A 22,405-nucleotide genomic window follows, 5' to 3' on the forward strand; every position below is an offset into this window, starting at 1 on the left:
TTCCTTCTGTTCAGTTGTTAGTATATGGTAATTGGCCACATAATAAGATGATTGGAGAGAAAAAATTGAAAAATTATACCAAAATTAAGGCCTATTTCCAGGTTTTTGTTTTTTGGTAAAGGAGAAGAGAAAAAAACAGCAGTAAAGGTTAAAGTGTGATCATGGAGGCACATGGAAAAGCAGGAAGTGTGGTGTCATTGAAGCCTAGATAAGGGACTTTTATGAGGAGGAAGTGGTTATCTATTGAGAGCTCCTGAGAAGTCAAGGAAGGCAGTCCCATGCTTAGGTTGAGACAGTTGAGGCACTGAACTGCCTTTGCATGATCTTGTGCCTAAAGACCTTCTTAAATCTTACTATTTGGATGCCTCACCCCACCTCACCCTAGTCCTGGTCCTGAACTGGGCCGATCACTGGAAGAGTCGCTGGATATGGCCCTCTGGATCATCATAGTGAAGAGAGTTTCAGTGAAGCTTTGGTGGTCACAATGAGAAGGAGACATGAAAAACCAAGCTTACTGATAATCACTTGTAAAATGTGAAAGGCCCAGAGGAAGCTGTTGAACTGGGTTTTAGATGTGATGATTTAGGAGGGACAGTAGAACATCCACATTGGAATCTCTAACCAGGCAGATGGGAGTGTCAGAATAAAAAAGTGGAAGGTAGCATTTGAAGTCACTTCCAGCGAGATGAAGTTTAAAGACAGAAGTGAAGTGAAGTGAAGTCACTCAGTCGTGTCCGACTTTTTGCTACCCCATGGACTGCATGACTATAATTTCTGATGCAGTGAAGTGTAGCAGATGATGTTTGAGAGCTACAAAGAGGAGGAGGATGAGATGAGGCGTAGCCAGATGGAGCCCATGGACAGTTTAAAAAGAATGAGAGCCCAGATAGAGTAGCATTCTGCAAATCAGAGAAAGAGATCAAAATTAACATGATTCAGCTAATGGGTGCTATAGAAAGGGAAAAGCGAGGAGGACTGAGGTCATGGAATTTGGTGACAATAAACACCATATTTTCATAAGAGGGATAAACTGAAAGGAATAATTGGGTGGTGAAAAAGGTAGGAAGTCAGTGTAAATTAAGAAATTAGATAGAAGAAGATGTGAGAATTGCAGTGAGAAGAGAGACCCAGGTTATTCAACCTAGGGCTTCCCTGATAGCTCAGTTGGTAAAGAATCCACCTGCAATGCAGGAGACCCCAGTTCGATTCCAAGGTTGGAAAGATCCACTGGAGAAGGGATAGGCTACCCTCTCCAGTATTCTTGGGCTTCCCTTGTGGCTCAGCAGGTAAGAGTCCGCTTGCAATGCCGGAGACCTGGGTTCAATCCCTGGGTTGGGAAGAGCTCCTGGAGAAGGGAAAAGCTACCCATGCCAGTACCCTGGCCTGGAGAATTTCATGGATTGTAATGGTTCATGGGGTCGCAAAGAGTCGGACACTACTGAGCAGCTTTCACTTTCATTCAACGTAGGAGGTGACAGAGGAGAATAAGAGAAAGATGATATTCTAAAAAGAACCAGAGTTACTTGAAGTCCAAGAAGGGGAGGAAGGTAAAGTATCAAGGTTGACTCTTAAGGGGTTTACAGAAAGAAGTTGATGAACCTTCATTGTTCTCTCCCTCGTGTTTGGGAATGGACTGCATATTGATTCGAATACTTAGAGGAAGAGGGAGATGTGAGGACAGAGCTCATGCCTTCGGGACTTGATATTCTTAGGCATTCTGTGGTTCTGTCCCCTCCTCACCCCAGCTTATTCTATTTAAACAGTTCTGATATCCTGGCCCTGTAATTAGAATTTATTTGCTCTTGCTGATATTTTGTTTTCAGCTCTGATTTACTGAGGTTATTGCCTCAGCTTGTCGTTTTGTTTCATTGTGCTTTGGTCCTATTGGCTAAGAGGTTATGTAAAATTAAACAACAAGCACATAGATGAATTCATCTGTTTTCAAGATATCATTTTCTTATAAATGTTGGAATTTTTTTTATTCCCCCCATTGTTTTATAGCATCTCAAATTCACTGAAAAATACTAATAATCCTTCTTCATTATAATTTCTGTTGTATTGTTTTATTGTTTATGGAGAATTAATTTATATTTATGTACTAAAATATAACATCTTTGACATCTTTTTATAAACACTGAGAAATATACTTGTCATATGCTCACGGGTTTCTCTTCTACATATATGACAGCACAGCTACATCAGTTTAATTGACCTTGGCAATCTGCATCTGCTAGTGATGTGTCCCTCAGGGAGGGTTTCTGCAATTTTAAGCTGTGGCTTATTGAAGAACTTGTGTGTCACAATACAATTAAGTCTATATAAAAAAATCATTTCATGCATAACATTAAGTTGACTAAAAGTTCCTATTTCAAAACCGTTTCTTGTTTTAAAGCTACCTCAGAGTGTCTTTGTTTTTTAAATCAGCTCATTGGAACATAGTAGTAATTAAAGCCGAAAATTAACATAAATCTTGAATGTTTGGTATGAATAAAGGATGTTTTTGTTCCTTTTAAAGACTGCATAAAATTCCAGGCACCATATCATTTAACACATTTCTCTCCCATTTGCAGAATAATATAGGCTGTGAATAAGCACATTTTAGGATTCTTTTTCAAGTTCTTTTTCTGTTCATCTACGGAGCTACCAGGGCATATGCTGCAGTCTCCAGCAAGATGCAATCTCACGAAAATCTGTGGGGAAACTGTGTATGATTGTAACAGAAAATCCCACTCTACCCACCCCCATTATTTTATAAACAAGAAAGAAAATAATACAATCCTTCTATTAATATTCATTTAACACTTCACAGGAAATGACAAGCAGTTATTTGGTTTGCAAATGTAAATATACATTTTTCATCCACTTATGCTTTCACTCTTTCCAAGCCAGATAAAGGCAGAACAGAAGATATCCTTCTGAGACTTATTTTTATTGTATCCCAAGTTAGACGTATCAGCAGAGATGTAAGGCGTATCAGCTGTGAGGAGTTCATAGAAGGATGGTTACAATGACGATGAAAGTCTCCCTCGTAAGAAGCAGCTAAATAAATGAACTCCTTTCTGACAAATTATGAATAAAAGCACGTGTAGTTTTTTTCACTGAATCTTTAATTTGCATTCTAACTTAAATACTTTGGAGCTTTAAAAGTATGATTAAATGATGGAAATAACTGCTGTCTTTCAAAGGAGTCATTGAAATTGTGAAAAAGTGTTACTTGGATCCGCAGTATCCAAGTGTTACTTGGATCCAGTCAGAATCAACAAAATTTCAGAAAATTAATGATCCCCCCTCTTTCTCTCTGTCTCTTTCTTTCTCTCTCTCTACCTCTCATGCTTAAATATTGAGTCTATTGTGCTTATAGGGAAATGATCCTAATTATCTGCTTCTCTAGTTGTAATGAACAGTCATTCTTGTGTTAGCTGCTTAGTGCCACTGATAGAAAACATTTCTGACTCACTTAAGGGTCACTTATATTCTTATAAGCTGTCCATGTTCTACTTTTTCAATGATAAAGTTTGTCCAAATGATAAAGGACAAGTTGAACTATTAGATATTAAAATGCAAAGAAACGATTTTTATTTTGATTGATGTAAGTTTTGCTATACTATTTCATAACAGCATAACCAAATGCTTGGTCTCTCATTGCGTTCTATTTATTTATTAAATGAACCTATGGACATTTTAAACTTGAAGGCCTCTAAAAAAGAGTAGGGGGGAATTAAATAGATGATTTTTAAAAGAGAGCTGAGATAATTTTAATATGAGGCATAAATTCTCTTTTGGAATAGAGTATCAGGAAATTATTTGATTATTTATGAAGTTAGTTGGATGTTACAAATGATAGAATATAATTAAAACAGTTTGTAGTCAGATCTAAGTCTTTAAGTTATAATTGAATCAAATATTGAGGAAAGAGAGTATAATTTAAAAAGTAAACATGAGTATATATGAATGTCTAGAGACATAAAATAATACAATGTGTATCTAATGGAAAGACCTGTGAATAGAATTAGTGCTTTTGAATTCACAAATACATATTCCTAGGTTGATTTATAGTGTTGGTGCTAAATATTTTAAGAAATGCAATAATTACTTATTAAACTTCTAGTAACATCTCCTGACTATTTATTGACTGAATTAGTAATGGCACTCTAATATTAAAGTGAATCATACCATGTGCATTAAATCATAAAAAAGTATAAAACACATTACTCATGAATTTCACTTTAATTCAAGCATTTATTCAGCACCTACTATTTACAATTCACTGAGCTTGAATAGATTCAAATTTTGTGAGACCTGAAGCCTATATAATTTGAGGGCTTTTCTATAAAAAAAGAAAAAAATTGCAAATTCAAATTTAGGTCTTGAAAGAGGCCCATGCAAGTGAGGGACCCTGGAGCTTAATCTTCAATAACTTCACAGTATATATGGCTTTGACTAATAGCTGCTGTGGGAAATCAAAGATAACTAAGGCATAATCCCTGCCTTGCTCAAGCTTAAAGTGAAATCTGTGCTAACCTTCAAGAGTATTCCTATAAAAAATGAGAAAAATGTATAAAAAGGCTTTGATCTCCTAGTGAAATAGTTTCGAATTCCTTCTCATTTAAAAATCATCTTTATTTCATATTCTATACAGGACAAGGTTGTATCAAAGTCTTGGACAAATAAGGTCATTTCTTATACAGGAGAATTATTTTTTATCTCTTGCATATGTTTATGCTTATCTATGGGACTTCCCTGATAGCTCCATTGGTAGAGAATCTGCCTGCAATGCAGGAGACCCTGGTTCGATTCCTGGGTCAGGAAGATCCCCTGGAGAAAAGATCAGCTACCTGCTCCAGTATTCTTGGGCTTCCCTTGCGGCTATACCATTCAATGATGGTGTGTTAACAGTTACCTTTATTATAATAAGTTGAACAGATGAGTCATGCTCACTATCAAAGTTTTGAAACTCAGGTAACTGTCAACAGATGGTAGTGATGATCTTTTATGCAATAGGGAACAAATGTTAAGGTTTCTTTCCATGCGACCTTTAAAAACATTAGAAAAATCTCATAATGCCATCCTGCATTGAAAATAATTATATGTATATTAAATTTTGCTCTCAATGAAAGGTGAATTTGCATCAGAGATACAAACAGTAGATTTTTAAATAAAAACCTGAGCATGATGGCATTGACCCATCTACTAATTTATTCATCCATCCATCCATCAATCCATTCATCTATCCATTAAATTGAGTGTCTTCTGTGTTTTAAGTGATATACTAGGCTTGGTGACACAGTGGTAAGCACCACAGCATGGATATATTCTTGTTCTCATGGAACCTACAGTCTTGTGGAGAAAGCACAATCAACAACAACAACAAAAAAAACAATAGTCCCTTAATGGTTTTCTAGAATTCTAATCTGTTTCAAGCAGAAAGCTACAAACATGTACCAGAGTTTATTTTTATATTTTTTCTTTATTGTTCAGGAAAAAAAAATTAGAATAACTTATTTTGTTTTTACACTTGGCTATTTAATTTTGAACTTAAATTGTCAGTCTATTCAACAACTAACTTTTGTGCTCCAAGAACTTCTATTATCTTCTCCCTTAGTTTGAAGTGAAGTGAAGTGAAGTGAAGTTGCTCAGTCGTGTCCAACTCTTTGTGACCCCATGGACTGTAGCCTACCGGGCTCCTCCGTCCATGGAATTTTCCAGGCAAGAATACTGGAATGGGTTGCCATTTCCTTCTCCAGGGGAACTTCCCGACCCAGGGATCGAACCCGGGTCTCCTGCATTGTAGGCAGATACTTACCGTCTGAGCCACAAGGGAAGCCCTTAGTTTACATAGTTATATTTTCTTTTCAATTACAGTAAAGAATAGCTCCCTTTAGTATATCATGAGAACTTGTAGGGCTTTCCAGGTAGCACTAGTGGTGAAGAACCCACCTATCAATGCAGAAGACATAAGAAATGTGAGTTCAATCCCTGGGTCAGGAAGATCACCTAGAGAAGGGCATGGCAACCCACTCCAGTATTCTTGCCTGAAGAATCCCATGGACAGAGAAGCCTGGTGGGCTACACTCCATAGGTTGGCAAAGAGTTGGACATGACTAAGGTGACTTAGTACATACACAGACACACGAGAAGCTCTGCTTAAAATTTATCACGTGAATATCTGAAAAGAACATTTTATCTTAAACATTGGCTCAGTTTGCTCCATCATATATGGTACGATCTACCTTTCTTCATTTCTTCTCTAGATCAACTTCTTATCTAACTTACTTTCTTTCATCTCTTCCAAATATCCAGATCATGTGTCTAGTCAACTTCTTTAGAAATTTTTTATTAATGGGATTCAATTTCTCCCTTTTTCTGACATGTTTAAATTCATTGGGACACAGCATATTTAGCAGAAAATTTAAATCTCTTTTACAGAGAAATTTCCCCAAAGAACTAATGTTAATGTTTGCATTTGTTGATTTTTGCTGGCTAATTTTAACTGTATTCTTGATTCATTAAATCACCTAACATTAAATGTAAAAATCTTGATGAAAATGTATAAGATTTTTTCTTGTTTATAAAACTTTCTGTGAAAGGAAGATATTGGCAATTGACTCAAATTCATAATATAACTTACACCGGTGTTACACAGAAATAAGTTTGGGGTCATATAAGTAATAAATTTGTGAAAATAATGGTTATGGACAAAGTTTTAGAAATGCTTTTTATAACATTTATAATATTTAAAGGACTGTATTCTCCCATTTTGTCTAAGATTCTTAGACAAAAATACCAGATCTGAAATATTGCCTGTATCTATACATGTGAGTTTTATTTTGAGTTGATTAAGTCGGTACACTTTGAATGTATTGTTAACTCAGATATTTCATTAACTTTCCATTTTTATGGTTCATTAAAAACAGTTTTTTGAATCCCTTGAATAATAATTAAACCATAATTTTTCTTAATTTTCAAATTATTGTTATGTGTTGCACAAATTAGTCATTGCTTGCTTTCTTTCACTTTTTGCAGTAAAAGAAGCCTTGAGCCCTATAAAATTTAACAGATGGGATCTCCCAGAAGTAGATCCAGAAACTATGCAAACCAGTGAGCCATGGGTGTTTGCAGGTGGTGATGTGGTTGGTATAGCCAACACTACAGTGGAAGCCGTGAATGATGGAAAGCAAGCCTCTTGGTACATTCACAGATATATACAGGTAGGCGTTTACCATCAAATTCAGTTAATTTTTTCCCAGTGGATTAGTACTTCATTTATCTTTGTTACTTATTCATATGAGCATTTCTATAAGGTGTATGGAGAAGGCAATGGCACCCCACTCCAGTACTCTTGCCTGGAAAATCCCATGAATGGAAGAGCCTGGAGGGCTGCAGTCCATGGGGTCGCTGAGGGTTGGACACGACTGAGTGACTTCACTTTCACTTTTCACTTTCATGCATTGGAGAAGGAAATGGCAACCCACTCCAGTGTTCTTGCCTGGAGAAACCCAGGGATGGTAGAACCTGGTGGGCTGCCGTCTCTGGGGTTGCACAGAGTCAGACACGACTGAAGCGATTTAGCAGCAGCAGCATAAGGTGTATAGTTACTATATATGTGAAATATGTCACATATATATTTTATTGGATAAAAGTTTTTAAATGTGGACTGGATAGCAGACCTGTTTAGGTGATTGAAAATTCATTGTACATTTCTACCAGTGTAATGCTATGAAGTTATTTATCCTCTGTGTTTAAAAGATTCATCAATGTATTAAGACATAGACAATATATTTATCAAATCTGGATAATATACAGTATTATATAAAATCTATATTCCTGAAGATTTATCAATCCAGAAAATTATGTTGTCTGTCCATTTGAACAGGTGAGCTCCTATTTGCTTCCTAAATTATATGCACCTAATTGAAAAGAAAACAAGTATTTTATCAATGTACATTCTAATGTTTTTCACTATTGAGTTTTGTGATACACAAGCAGAACGTAAAAATGATAAAATGTAAAATAAACTACTCTGCTACCGTAACTTTGTGGTCTAGGGGATAAAAAGCCGTAGCTATTAGGTTTCAGTTGTCTTACTTTTTGATGAAATGCTCTCTTCTCTTACTCTATGTTTTAACTAAATGTAGACACAGTGACCTAATTTACATAAAATGTTTCTGGAAAAGTTTGTTTTTGTAAGTAAAATTCTTATTTTTCTTTCTTATTCAGGAATGACTCTAAACTCAAAATATAATTCCTGCCTGCTTCCTTTTGGTATCTTTGGTTTCTTACATACTAACAGGATTTACTTTGTCTTTAATGTTTCCTTGACTATTTTTCTTCCTCTTTGTCCTGACTATTTAGTCTGTTCTGATTGTTCTACTCTTTCTGTAATTCATCCATGACTACTTACTTCCTAGGTAGGGCTTGGACTTGGTACTGATTACATCATATTTTTATGTTCAGTTAACATACTTACTTGCACCTCCCTTGTGGCTCAGCTGGTAAAAGAATCCACCTGCAATGTGGGAGACCTGGGTTCGATTCTTGGGTTGGGAAGATCTCCTGGAGAAGGGAGCAGCTACCTACTCCAGTATTCTGGCCTGGAGAACTCTATGAACTGTACAGTCCATGGGATCGCAAAGAGTTGGACACGACTGAGCAACTTTCACTTTCACACTAACCTCACTTTGGCATCTCTGAGTAATGGAGCTTGAGATACCAGAATGTGGACTAGAGTTTTGTGTCCCAGAAATATAAAGGTCTAGTTATGGTTGTGCGGAGAAGGCAATGGCACCCCACTCCAGTACTCTTGCCTGGAAAATCCCATGGACGAAGGAGCCTGGTAGGCTGCAGTCCATGGGGTCGCTAAGAGTCAGACACGACTGAGCGACTTCACTTTCACTTTCCACTTTCATGTATTGGAGAAGGAAATGGCAACCCACTCCAGTGTTCTTGCCTAGAGAATCCGAGGGACGAGGAAGCCTGGTGGGCTGCCATCTATGGGGTCGCACAGAGTTGGACACGACTGAAGTGACTTAGCAGCAGCAGCAGCAGCAGTATAGTTGTAAACCCTACTGGCTGTGCACTGAGACAGAAGTGTGATTTAGGAAGCAGTGTTTTTGCATGCATGCATGCTAAGTCACTTCAGTCGTGTCTGACTCTTTGAGATCTTATGGACTGTAACCTGCCAAGCTCATCTGTCTATGTGATTCTATAGGCAAGAATACTGGAGTGAATTGCCATGCCCTCCTCCAGGCAATCTTCTCAACCCAAGGATAGAACCTGCGTTTCTTATGTCTCCTGCATGGCTGGCAGATTCTTTACCACTGAGCCACTGGGGAAGCTGTTCAGTGTTTTGGGGAGATGCATCGGTGGTGGTTTCCACTGCAGGCTCAGCAACATCTGTATTTTGGAGTGTCCCCATGACCTCAGAAACACATAGCAGGAACAGTTCATGACAAGCACTGAGGATGGATTCCTGCTTTGGCTCTTTTTGCTTTTTCTGTCCTCAAACCTGTCACCCTTTTTTGTGTTTCCTCATTCTTCTCTTCTTATATTCCTAGTATTCTCCCAGGGCACCCATGTGCTTAACTTCCTACTGTGTATCTCCAGTAGGAAATTCTGTCCATGGTCTCACTGGCTGCTAAACATCTTCACTTGTCTAAACAACATTTCAAATTCAGTACTCGACTTGTATATATATTTTACCTACACTTCAAACTCACTGCTTTTAAACCAAACACAACCTCCTAAACTTGTTTTACTTCCTGTATTTAAAATTTCTGATTCCTAGAGTCAAATCCTCTACATCAGTGGTCCTCAGACTCTGGATTCAGTTCAGTCCAGTCACTCAGTCATGTCTTTGCGACCCAATAGACTACAGCATGCCTGCTTTCCCTGTCCATCACCAACTCCCAGAGCATGCTCAAACTCACATCCATTGAGTCAGCGATGCTCTCCAACCATCTTATCCTCTGTTGTCCCTTTTCCTCCTGCCTTCAATCTTTCCCAGCATCAGGGTCTTTCCCAGTGAGTCAGTTCTTCTCATCAGGAGGCGAAAATATTGGCGTTCCAGCTTCAGCATCAGTCCATATTCAGGACTGATTTCCCTTAGGCTTGACTGGATGGATTTTCTTGCTGCCCATGGGACTCTCAAGAGTCTTCTCCAACACCACAGTTCAAAAGCATCCATTCTTAGATGCTCAGCTTTCTTAATGGTTCAACTCTCATATCAATATATGATTATTGGAAAAAACATAGCTTTGACTATGTTTGACTATACAGACCTTTGTCAGTAAAGTAGTGTCTCTGCTTTTTAATATGCTATCTAGGTTTGTCATAGCTTTTCTTCCAAGGAGCAGGCATCTTTAAATTTCATGGCTGCAGTCACCATCTATAGTGATTTTGGAGCCCAAGAAAATAAAGTCTGTTTCCATTAAAACATGGGGAAAACATTTGCCATGAATTGGCAGATGAAGTGATGGGACCGGATGCCTTAATCTTAGTTTTTTGAATGTTGAGTTTTAAACCAGATTTTCACTCTCCTGTTTCACTTTCATCTAGAGGCTATATAGTTCTTCTGTGCTTTCTGCCATTTTCTTTCACTTTTTGGCAGAAAGCAAAGAGACTCTGGATTCCTCAGGCTAATAAAACTTTCAAAGTCAATTTGGAAACCAATATACTGTCGATGGCTTCTTATTTTGCTGAGTAATAGCATTAAAATAGAGATTCAAACACATGAAATTATATTTACTTTCATTTATTAACAGTCTACTTCATGAGAAAAGTAGGTAACAGCATAGTCTCAGAATAGAGTTATTTCTTAAGAAAACACAGTTGAAAGAGTTATACTAGTGTGCTGATACATATATTTTTTCTCGTAAAACAGTACAATTGTGTACACTCTTCTTTATGAGCTACTTATTTAAATTTCTTTTCTTCCCTCTCTCATATATACCTGGTCAACTTGATCCCTATAAAGACTTTCATAAACTTATTTTAATTTCATTATTTTTTGTGTGAAATACAATTTTTAGTTGACCAGACATGTCACTGACCAGTCTGTTAGCTCCTTGAAGAAATGAGAGTGGACTCAGGAGAAAAGGCTTCTGTGCTAGGCCAGCAAAAAACCTATTGAAGATGTGAATTCAGTTTGCAGAAGTGAAAATGATAGGAAGGAAGCAATGCTAAAGAGATTTGAAAAGGTAAAATTGAACACAGGCAAGTGGAGAATGGTTAGTGTTATTGTTTTCTATATATTTAAATCCATTTATAGCTTTTAAGATGACATAGAAAATATTTACTATACTTTTGGAAGTGGTAGTTTTATGGTGCTTCACAATTATCATTCAAAGGGATTCTTAAGAGTGTTTTTTAATTCATTATTATCTTTCTACTTTCCTAAATCTGATAAATGTGAACTGATAGAAATGAACAGTCATTTTACTTAGTTTCCACTTATTCATAAAAGATATAGACTCTTAAGTATGATGAAAAAAGTGCATATGATTTTAATATATATATATATATAATTTCTAGCAATGATAGTTTTTAATATATAAAAATTAAAAATTAGTGACCAGTAAGCATTTTGGATTTGGCTGCAGGATTCAGATCAGTCAAACAAAGTATTGAATGGCACTTTAAAACAGAGTTAAAATGGAAGGTAGGTAAAATCTCTGTCAGGTAAAGTTAACACTTCCACCTTTCTGTGAGGGTGCTGGATACAAAGTGCTAGGCAATTATGAGAATAAAAAGGAATATACAGATGAAGTAGGATTTTTCTTTCTATACAGTCAGTATCTTAGTTCTGGCCTCTGTCACCTCTTAAAATTGTCTCCAGTTTCCTTCTGTCAAATTCAAGGCCCCTGTACTGAAGCCAGAGTTTTCTTTCTAGCATACAAGCTCTTCATTTAAAACTCTTCAGAGGCTCCTCTTTGTATTCAAGTGGAGTATACTCCTCTTTGTGTGTTCAATCACTCGGTAATGTCAGATTCTTTGTGGACCCCATGGACTGTAGCCTGCCAGGTTCCTTTGTCCATGGGATTTCCCAGGGAAGAATACTGGAGTGGGTTGCCATCCCCTCCTCCAGGGGATCTTCCCAATCCAGGGATCAAACTCATGTCTTCTGTGTCTCTTGAATTAGCCAGTGGGTTCTTTACCACTAAGCCACCTGGGAAACCCATACTCCGCTTTGTACTCCTTCGCTCGTGAAACCAATTTGAATTTCCCCTAACACATCAAGATTTCTCCTACATCTGGTCCTTTCCCAACTCCAATCGTTTCACAAGTCTGCATCCCTCTTGCCCTTCAGGTTTTGCCTTCTCCTCCTCTTCCAGGAACACATTCTTCCTGGTGTGTTCTTTAACATCCTGTGTTTCCCTGATTAGAGTCTGCTTACCGGTCTGATACTGCCCTAGCCAGCGGTGTGCTATTTACTAATATATCCTCAAAATTAAAAATGTATTCATTTATTAAATAGAAAAAATGTATAGTGATAATTGATTTTAAAGGAATTTAAAGAAGAATTAGTACTAAAAATTTGTTATATAATTAGCACTGTAAATAGTGTTTTCTTATGAATGTAAGAACTGTAGTATTCATTTAGAAAACTTTCTATAATGCCTGAAATATATTTATGAATGAAAGCTTATAATACCTTGTCTTATATTATGCTTTTTAGGGAAAAATGTAACACTGGATAATAGATTTTTAAAAAAACATTGTGTGTGTATATTATAGTCTTATTTCATGCATGCAGTCATTGCAATTGGATAGACTTTCTTTGTAATATACTTTTTTAGATAAAGATATACTTTTCTTTTAGACATAATCTTGAAGATTTTTGAAAAATACTGTGTTGTCCTCTTGTTTTAAAAGTCATATACAAAGTGATTATTAAAGACACCCATGTTGAGATTTCAGTATTCTCATAGTTATCTGAAGTGATCTTTACTTATATTTTATTAGTTAATTTAGTCAATTACCACTTATTGAGTACCAGCTCTTGGTCTAACACTTCACTTTGGGAGGGTACCAAAGTGAATAAATGAGGGGAAGTATAAAGAGTCATTACATTTTTGGGTTGTGGATTGAACAGACCAGATTTCAAATCCCATTCTAGCAGTTTCAAACTGTATGACTTTGGTAAAATCACATAATTGTTCCAAGACGTGGAGTTCTTAGGAGAAAATAAATGAATTATTAATAAATTAATATTGATAATTATTAATATCAATAAGTTATTAATGGTCATTAATAAAGGAGAAATGATAAAGTTGCTACTCTATTGGATTTCAGGGAAAAATACAGAAGAGAATTTATGGAAAGCTCTTAGTAAAATAATAAATATTTATTTGTAAATTATTAGAGATTGTTCCCTGAGAACAATTAAAAAAATCAAGAAAAGTTATAAAATTGGAGATTTGAATAGAATGTGAAGGTAAGTATAGTATTTTAATAGATGAAGAGTGAAAGAGACTATTTCAGATAATGATAAGAACATTTTATCTAGTGATTCACTTATTTATCCATTTGCAATTTATCCATTTATCAATCTGTCTCTCCATGTAGTCATTCTTGCATGGATTCATTCATTCATCCAATAAACAATATTTTTTTAAATGGTGCTTTAAGAATAGTTATGTAAACATACATATAATACAAATTAGCAAATGCAATAATATTAAGTGTAAAGGCACAAGAAAGTATAGAAGAGATGATGATTGATTCTGTCTGGCTGTAGGTATCAGGATATGGAGTCAGCAGACTTCATAAAAATCAGGATATGAGTAAAGTGGGAAGGTAAGAAAAACTGGAAGAATATTGAGTGATTTGAATTGTTGGAACTTAAAGAACACTGCTAGATAAGATTGCATAGCATGCTCACTGTGCAAGGGGTGCCCAAACAAGGGTACCAGTTGGCTGAAATCCAGACCGAGCTGCACTCACTGAACAATGTTGTTGTGCTGCTTCTATTCAGAGCAAGTGTCTTCCTTGAATTGTCATAAAGGTGTTTTCTGCCTGCTCCATAAACCTTGCACCTGTGCAACAGCTTTGTTTTATTTCACCAAAAGGCTTTCTGGGCTAGTGGAGACCCTGAACATGGAGAATATATAGAAAAAATAGGAGAAAGGATCTGTTGTAATACTGGGGTTAAAAATTGATGAGAATACCCAGCTTGGGAATTTAATTTGATGTATGCAGTGGGGCAGAAATGTGGTAAGAATTGTTTGAATAAAAAAGTGCTCGTGTCAGATCTAGAATTAACAAGGAGAGGAATATTTTTCATTTTGTCAACATTTCCCCTCCCCTTGTAAGTCATTATTTTAAAATATTAAACGTACTCTTTTTTGGTTGTATACTAATGTGATCCAATATGACTTCACCTTACTTGTTTGAAATACTGTGTTAGTGGAGTCCAGGCATATTTAAGTTTTCTTCTTACACTTAAGTAAGAATACTAAGATAATTTTGACAATGTACCAAAAGAAAGAGTATGTAACTGAAAGAATAACTGCAGGTAAATAAAATCTATGAAATTAAAAATTTGTATTTCTACGTATATCTTTCTAATGGATTTATTTATTCAACTAATATGTATATGTGTATGTTTGTGTCTTTATGCATGTGTGCATGTATGTTAACAGATGGATAGATAAAAGTTCTATACTAGGGAAAAAGAAAATTGATCACATTAACCCATCAGCCTTTCTTCTCTCAAGGAGAAGATGTTGTTTGAATTTAGTTATTTTATCCATGCTAAATAATCAGAGAAAAGTATGTATGATGTAATAGAAAGCTAAATTTACTACAACTAGTAAATGCTAATGTAGTCAAATCAATGTTGGCTAGACTTTGGCGAGAAGACTCCCCAAAGCAGTAGTCCCTGATTTTTATCCTCTTTGAAACATACCTTTTTTATTCACTTGTCAAATGTTGAAGTAACGACAGCTAATTCTTTAGTATCTGGGCTTCCCAGGTGGTGCTAGTGGTAAAGAACCTGACTGTTAATGCAGGAGACATAAGATATGGGGATCTGATCCCCGGGCCAGAAAGATCCCCTATAGGAGGGCATGGCAACCCATTCCAGAATTATTGCCTGGAAAATCTTATGGACAGAGGAGTCTGGCAGGCTGTACAGTCCATAGGGTTGCAAAGAGTTGGACACGATTGGAGCAACCTAGCACACAGCTGTTTAGCATCTATCATAAATTGTGCATTTTTGGGTTAAATGACTCTGTTAAACAGGCATCATTATCTGTGTTTCATAGTTGGTAAAAATAAAGTCTTAAATGATAAATCTTCAAGGTCAGTATCCTGTTAGAAATGAAGCCAGAATTTGAACACACAAGTGCCTGTTCCCTTATACCAAACTACTTCCCTGGTACTTTTCAACGCTGAAATGTTAGTTTTCTTGCCAATTAGCAGCAGTCCTTGATATTAACATCTTCCCCAACTGTATGTCTTAAAATTTAAAAATAAAATAATGCAATAGAATTTATCCTGAGAGTTCCTCAGTAGTTTGAAATTAGAAGATTGTGATTGGAGGCTATAGTCTTTGTATAACTTAATTCTTATTAAAAATATACCTTAACCGGAATGATTAAGTCGATGGAAAATTCTACGAATTTGAACTTTCCAGAGAAAGAAAATAAGGGGACAATTAATTAGTATGATTAAAGACCATTTAATTATTAATTGGGATAAAAATTAGACAATTATATAGGTAAATTTAGAAAATTTATTAATGGTAAATTGGTTAAATCCAGAACATTTATTTAAAAACAGAAGAGTACAAAAATATTGCCTTGTCCTATGGAACAATAATCACCAATTTGTTGGTTAATCCAAAAAAGTTAAAATGGGAATATATAAGAAAAATATACACATACTTTAAGCATATCATTTTATTTTAAAGCATTTAGATATTGTCTCATTTTCATTTCTGTTAAAAAAAAAATAAACAGGGCCAGGATCTTTTTCAATTTAGTCTCTGGAGTTCTAACATATTTCTTCTCTAAGTCTATCTATAATACATTGTCTACCACTTCCTTTTTTTTTTTTTTTTAAAGGAGCAACATTTTCAAGGAACATACAGAGCAATTTTCTGAATCTCTGTAATTGCCTTGAAGTCATTTCAGTTCTTTCTCTCACACCTAATTTGACAGCTACTGTTTTTTCGTATCTCACCTTTTTATCATACCTTTGAAAATATTCAACTTAGTTTTTACAGAATAAACCCGCTTTCTTTTCACATTCATACAGCTCATCAATTTATGTAATTTTTAGTTATATTTAGAGCCAACACAAATGGGATAAGAAACATACAACTCACTGTTAATAAGCACACAACTCAATGGATAGAGTAGAAGGTTCATAGGCACATAGGGGTACCCCTCCCATTACAAAAATGTAGGACTCCTTGGCCTTCCTTTGTATATCTCAGAGAGGAAAAGGAGAGAAGAAACTAGTTCAATGAATCTGTTTGGCAAAACCAACTTCGTAAAGAGAGTGTAAAAGGTGCTTAAGATTCTGCTTTACCAAAGAGAAGAGTTAATACCAAACGTTATTTACAAAAAAGCAGTCATTCAGAAGATTCAGCACTTGCTTTCTTCTACTATTAACATACAAACAAAAATGTAGTCACAAAAAGTAGAGGAGGGAAAAGGCTATATGATATCTCATCATGATAGATGTTCTCTGAGAAATTGGACATAGAATACAAGCTAAATTCTTCTAAATCTAATCCTAGATCAGAAGATCATTTTCCCTAAAGTATTCATGGGAGTTCTCAGAAAACGATCTTGTAAACATGAGCTGTGTGCGTGCATGCTTAGTCTTGTCTGACTCTGTGACCCCTTGGTCTGTAGCCCGCCAGACTCCTCTGTCTGTAAGACTTTTCAGCAAGAATATTGGAGTTGGTAGCCATTTCCTCCTCCAGTTGATCTTCCAGTCACAGGGACTGAAGCCATGTCTCCTGGTCTGCAGGTGGATTCTTTACCTCTGAACCGTAAGAGAAGCCCTATAGACATGAGACATTACATTAAATAAAGCAATCTAAACATATGGAAGCTATAATCTCAAAACTCACAGTTTCATTACATCATTAGAGTAATGATGACATCCCCTTGTCATGTCATTCTATGACTCAGAATTCTATTTTAAATTCACTGTCTCTTATGTGTGTCTGTGTGTGCTTAGTTGCTTAGTCGTGTCCGACTTTTTGCGACCCCATGCACTACAGCCCTCCAGGCTACCCTGTTCATTGGATTTACCATGCAAGAATACTGGAGTGGGTTGCCATTTCCTTCTCCTTACTCTCTTATATGTAATATTTTAAAAAACCACAATATTTATTACTTGGACTGGAAGGGTTTCACTAAATTTATATGTTGCTGCTATGAAAGCAGTTGTAGTGGTACAGATATAAATATCAAACAACAGAAGACAAGAGTTCTTAGTAGAAAGATAAATATGGAATGTATAGATATTCAAAGAAGGGAGAGCATTTGTGTAGAGCTTCTTCAACTATAGGCAAGGTATGGAAACGATAATGCCTGGTTTCTTCCAGGTAGAATTCCTGAGAAACTACAAAGGATAAGGAAGGAGGCAGTGGGTCATTAAAGATTATTAAAAAAAAGTTTTGGTTACTGAGTTTACAAGTGATTTCAGTTCAGTTCAGTCACTCAGTCATGTCCAACTCTTTGCGACCCCATGAATTGCAGCATGCCAGGCCTCCCTGTCCATCACCAACTCCCGGAGTTCACTCAGACTCACGTCCATCGAGTCGGTGATGCCATCCAGCCATCTCATCCTCTGTCGTCCCCTTCTCCTCCTGCCTCCAATCCCTCCCAGCATCAGAGTCTGTTCCAATGAGTCAACTCTTCACATGAGGTGGCCAAAGTACTGGAGTTTCAGCTTTAGCATCATTTCTTCCAAAGAACACCCAGGGCTGATCTCCTTCCGAATGGACTGGTTGGATCTCCTTGCAGTCCAAGGGACTCTCAAGAGTCTTTTCCAACACCACAGTTCAAAAGCATCAATTCTTCAGCGCTCAGCCTTCTTCACAGTCCAACTCTCACATCCATACATGACCACAGGAAAAACCATAGCCTTGACTAGACGGACCTTTGTGGGCAAAGTAATGTCTCTGCTTTTGAATATGCTCTCTAGGTTGGTCATAACTTTCCTTCCAAGGAGTAATTGTCTTTTAATTTCATAGCTGCAGTCACCATCTGCAGTGATTTTGGAGCCCAAAAAAATAAAGTCTGACACTGTTTCCACTGTTTCCCCATCTATTTCCCACAAGTGATTTAGGGGTCAGTAAATACTAAGTTACAGAATAGTTGAAGTTGAATAGTTACAGAATATTGTTTATTGGCAATAAGCATTTGAAGTCAATTCTCAACAACAAAAAGTTAATGTTATTATTAGTTTAGTTTTGATGTTCCTTCTATATACATGAGTTTGTCTACATACATGTTTGCAAATAATATGTTTTATTCTTTCTCTTTCTCAAATTTTACCCTTAATTAGGTATGCTGTATTCCTATAATGGCTTCCCTGGTGGCCCAGAGGTTAAAGTGTCTGCTTGCAATGCAGGAGACCTGGGTTCAATCCCTGGGTTGGGAAGATCCCCTGGAGAAGGAAATGGCAACCCACTCCAGTATTCTTGCCTGGAGAATCCCGTGGACAGAGGAGCCTGGTGCCTAATTCCATTATGTTATTTTATTTATGATTATTTCTTATGTCATTCTTTCTAATTTGTCAGTCTCTTCTGAAACTAATTCTTTTGGCAAAATTTTCTTAGAACATATGTACAAAATACACACATGAATATTCTGGCATCATATTATATCTAAAATGCCTTTCCTAATCCTGTAAGATCACAGAACACAGGTATCTTTTAAGTTTTAGCTTTCCACAGTGTTTTTCAGCTCAACTTTCTACAGTGTTGTGCACCTTCAGTGACACTTATATGATATTTTAATGGAGGTTTGATGAAGTTCTCCCACAGTTAATGTGATTTTACTCAGTTGTATATAGTATATGCATCGATAACATCCTTCAAAACTATCGTAAATCCCTTTCACTGATGACCTGATTCTCTATTACTTGAGGTTTTTGTGTATTTTGTTTTGGTTTGATTGAGGCACAAAGGAATCACTAGTTGTTGAAGGAACTAGATATCTCATGGGCTTGGTAATGACATACAGAGCCTTTAACCTCTTGGTCACTAGTTAGATCTGCCTCAGGTCAAGGGTGACAGAAAGTCATTGCCATCTCTTGGCAGTTCAGTACTCTATGTGAAGCCAATTTGTGATTTCAGTACCTAGTGAAGAGAGAGTCACGTCGTAGTCCCACCGTAGAGTGAGTGAGTACAACATGCTAGTTGTGATTTTAGCTTGAAGAGAAAGATGTCTTCCCAGTCATTGCTAAGTATTTAATTTTCTCTGTGAGCTGAGACCCTTCTTGGTGGATTTGTTGATGGAATGTTTTGAGAAAGCTAGGTTTGTCTTTGTGTTGGTTTGTGATTTGGGGCCATGAGATGTCCATCCTGAGGAATCCCCATCTGTCAATGGGGATTGTTGCTAATTGGGTAAAATTCAGCATCACTAAATTAACTTTTAAAAAGTGATTTCAGCCTCAGATGGTGATTAGTTCAAGATTCAAATATCTTTCATGTGTCCTGTTTCTTCCGTGTCTTTCTGCATATATTTTTAAATGTTTCATCTTCCTCTTTCATCATATTATTAATTTTATCTGCATTTGAACGTATGACTGAACATTTAGAGGGGCCTGTTCAGTCTTGTCAGTCTTTCACATGGGAAATACTGAGTTAACAAGCAAGAGTAGAAAATTGTAAGGGCATTTTGTAGACGGGGAATTCAAAATTGAGCACACCGTGGAAGGATCATTGTCATAAAGCTAATTGCATTATGTACATTCATATCAATAAATGAAATCTTTCACCTTCTGCCATTTTTAGGATTTGAGATTATGTGAGGGATTTTGTCTGTCTAATATCTTTAGTGAACAGTCAGGTTATTAAAACTTTTGATTTGGGGATCTCTTTAAATGTTCCCTTTCTAAAGAGAAAAAAAAGTCCTGTCTTTACACTTGAAAGATTTATAAGATCACAGCATTTTCTTAATACTGTGGTATTTACAGTTTCATTTTATATTTAGGTCAATGGTTTTGGAAACAAACCTGTATTGTTAGACTGTTAGAATTTTAAAGCTATTGCTAATAGCTATTCTATGATGTGAAAATAAAACCTAAAGAATGGTAACAACAGGGGCCTTATGTTTAAGATTTCTACTCTGAACGGAAATGAACAGTTGCCAAAAATATGACAGTCTGGGATTTTAGCAAACAAACTTGGAAGAACTTATCTATGTCCAAGTCTCTGTTTCTGAGAAGACCTTCAGTGCCAACTTTAAATAAAAGGGACTTACCATCATCATTCCTTAAAATATCACTTTAATTCCACATCTTCAAAGAAATTATTTTGCCCTGAAATATACCAGTGGTTTCTACAATATCTGAGAACTATGATTTGAGAATTAGAAATTTAAATTGCACAGGCTTAATATTAGAGTATTTCCGTTACCCTTTGCAGGTTTTGAGGCAGCTTATTCGACCTTACAGTCTCACCAGGAAGCTAATGGGAAAGCCTTGCAGCAATCTTCACAGGAAAGTTTCCAAATGTCAAGTGTCATCTTTCCAGCTGTTAGATGAATGGGTAGCCAAGAGGCATTTATTTGGGTGTGCAGCCCCTGTGAAATCTGGGTGAGGCAGGAAAAAGGGCTATAATTTGGTGGTTAGTTTACCAGCATTGGTATAGTTGCAAATCTCCTAGCCAGGCAAAGGACTTCATTTGTGGTTAAATGATTGACAGCCAACTGCAATGTTCTTTCTACTTAGAGAATAAAAATGCCTTATAAAAAAGCATCATCAATATGTCATACTAATTTTTTTAATCCTCCACTGCTTCAGATAAAAACTATTTTATCAAGGGAGCTGGCTTCTTCTCTAAACCCTCTCCAATTGAGAGGAGGTAAGGCTTTACAAATGACAGCTGTATTAAAATCTTGAGACCTATTGAAAAAGCATTTTTTAGTTTAAGATATATTTCAGACTCTTTAATTTCTGTGTTAAGAGAAAATTGATATAAATCATTGGCCACTGTCAGGTTTGAAAACAATGAATATCAATAAAAAGACAGTTTTAAATCATAATGGATTTAGTTTGAGATAGTGATAGCCTCTGAAAAATAATATTGAAGTATGTCATGGCTAAATGCTGTTTCCATGCTAAGTTTTTCCACTTGGTCAAAATCACAGTATTGTGATGACTTCAGCTCAGGTTTTCATTGGGAGACTGGACCTTTAGCCTGAACAAGAATCAGAAGTGCTTTGTGATCTCATTTTTATCCCTTTCGGTGGGAAGTAGAAATGTTAAATTGGCTTACTGTCATTGAAAAATGACACCTTTTGGTGGTATAGTCATGTTAATTTTTGGTGTATACCCTAGCTAATATTTAAAGTAATTATTAATTATCAGAGATGACACTTTTTTATTAAAAATTCATTTTAATAATGTATAGTTTTTGTGTATGAAGAGGGATTTATTTTTTAAATCATCTGTGTGTCGTAAAAATATATCAAAGAAAAAAATGAGGAATGAATCTATATCTAATGGAGCTATCAAAACAAAACTATGCAGTTGGTGATAGAAGAAAATGCCATGACTAATAAGTAATTTTAATGCCTTTTATTGACTTTGTATAAGGTTCCAAGCCTTATTAAATGGCAGCACTTGACCTGAAAAGTAATTTAAAATGAAATTGTCTCCATAAAGGCAGAATATTTCCTTACCAATCTAGCAGTAGATTGCTACTTCAGGCAGCTAACTCTAGAAGAGTTAGAAAAATAACTCTGAAAAATCTGATCCATGCCATATAGAACCTGATCTCAGTGTATGCTTCTGTTGTATAAAAGAACTCAGCCCCTTCCGTGTCACTTGGTTCAAATACACTATATAGGTGTTAAGAATTCCGGACCAAATCTCTAACACCTTGATGCCTGGTGCTGTATGGTACTAAGGACATTATCACAGTAGAACAGAGCTCTAAAAAATCTTTAGCTTCCTGGGAAAAATTCACCTGCAAAAAACTCAATTGACATTTTTACCTAGAATTCTGTTCTCTGCATTCAATGATTTATTAAAGTTGAATCTTACACAAGTTATAAAGAATTAGAGTTTGGGATTGACATGTGCACACTACTATATTTAAAATAGAAAACCAACAGAGGCCTCCTGTATAGCACAGGGAACTCTTTTCAATATTCTGTAACAACCTAAGGGGAAAAGAATTTGAAAAAGAATAGATACATGCATATATAAAACT

At 36.1% G+C, this 22,405-nt stretch overlaps 1 protein-coding gene across 3 annotated transcripts in view; it reads left to right on the forward strand.

Moving 5' to 3' along the window:
- Positions 1-22,405, forward strand: part of DPYD (dihydropyrimidine dehydrogenase) — a 922,445-nt gene that overhangs the window by 418,794 nt on the left and 481,246 nt on the right. For 2 of the 3 annotated variants that reach the window (NM_174041.2, XM_059881513.1), the window contains 1 exon segment: positions 7,024-7,208. In NM_174041.2, the coding sequence (NP_776466.1) occupies positions 7,024-7,208 (185 nt within the window). 3 annotated transcript variants of the gene reach the window in all.

The sequence above is a fragment of the Bos taurus genome, chromosome 3 (assembly GCF_002263795.3).
Source record: "Bos taurus isolate L1 Dominette 01449 registration number 42190680 breed Hereford chromosome 3, ARS-UCD2.0, whole genome shotgun sequence".
NCBI lineage: Eukaryota > Metazoa > Chordata > Mammalia > Artiodactyla > Bovidae > Bos > Bos taurus.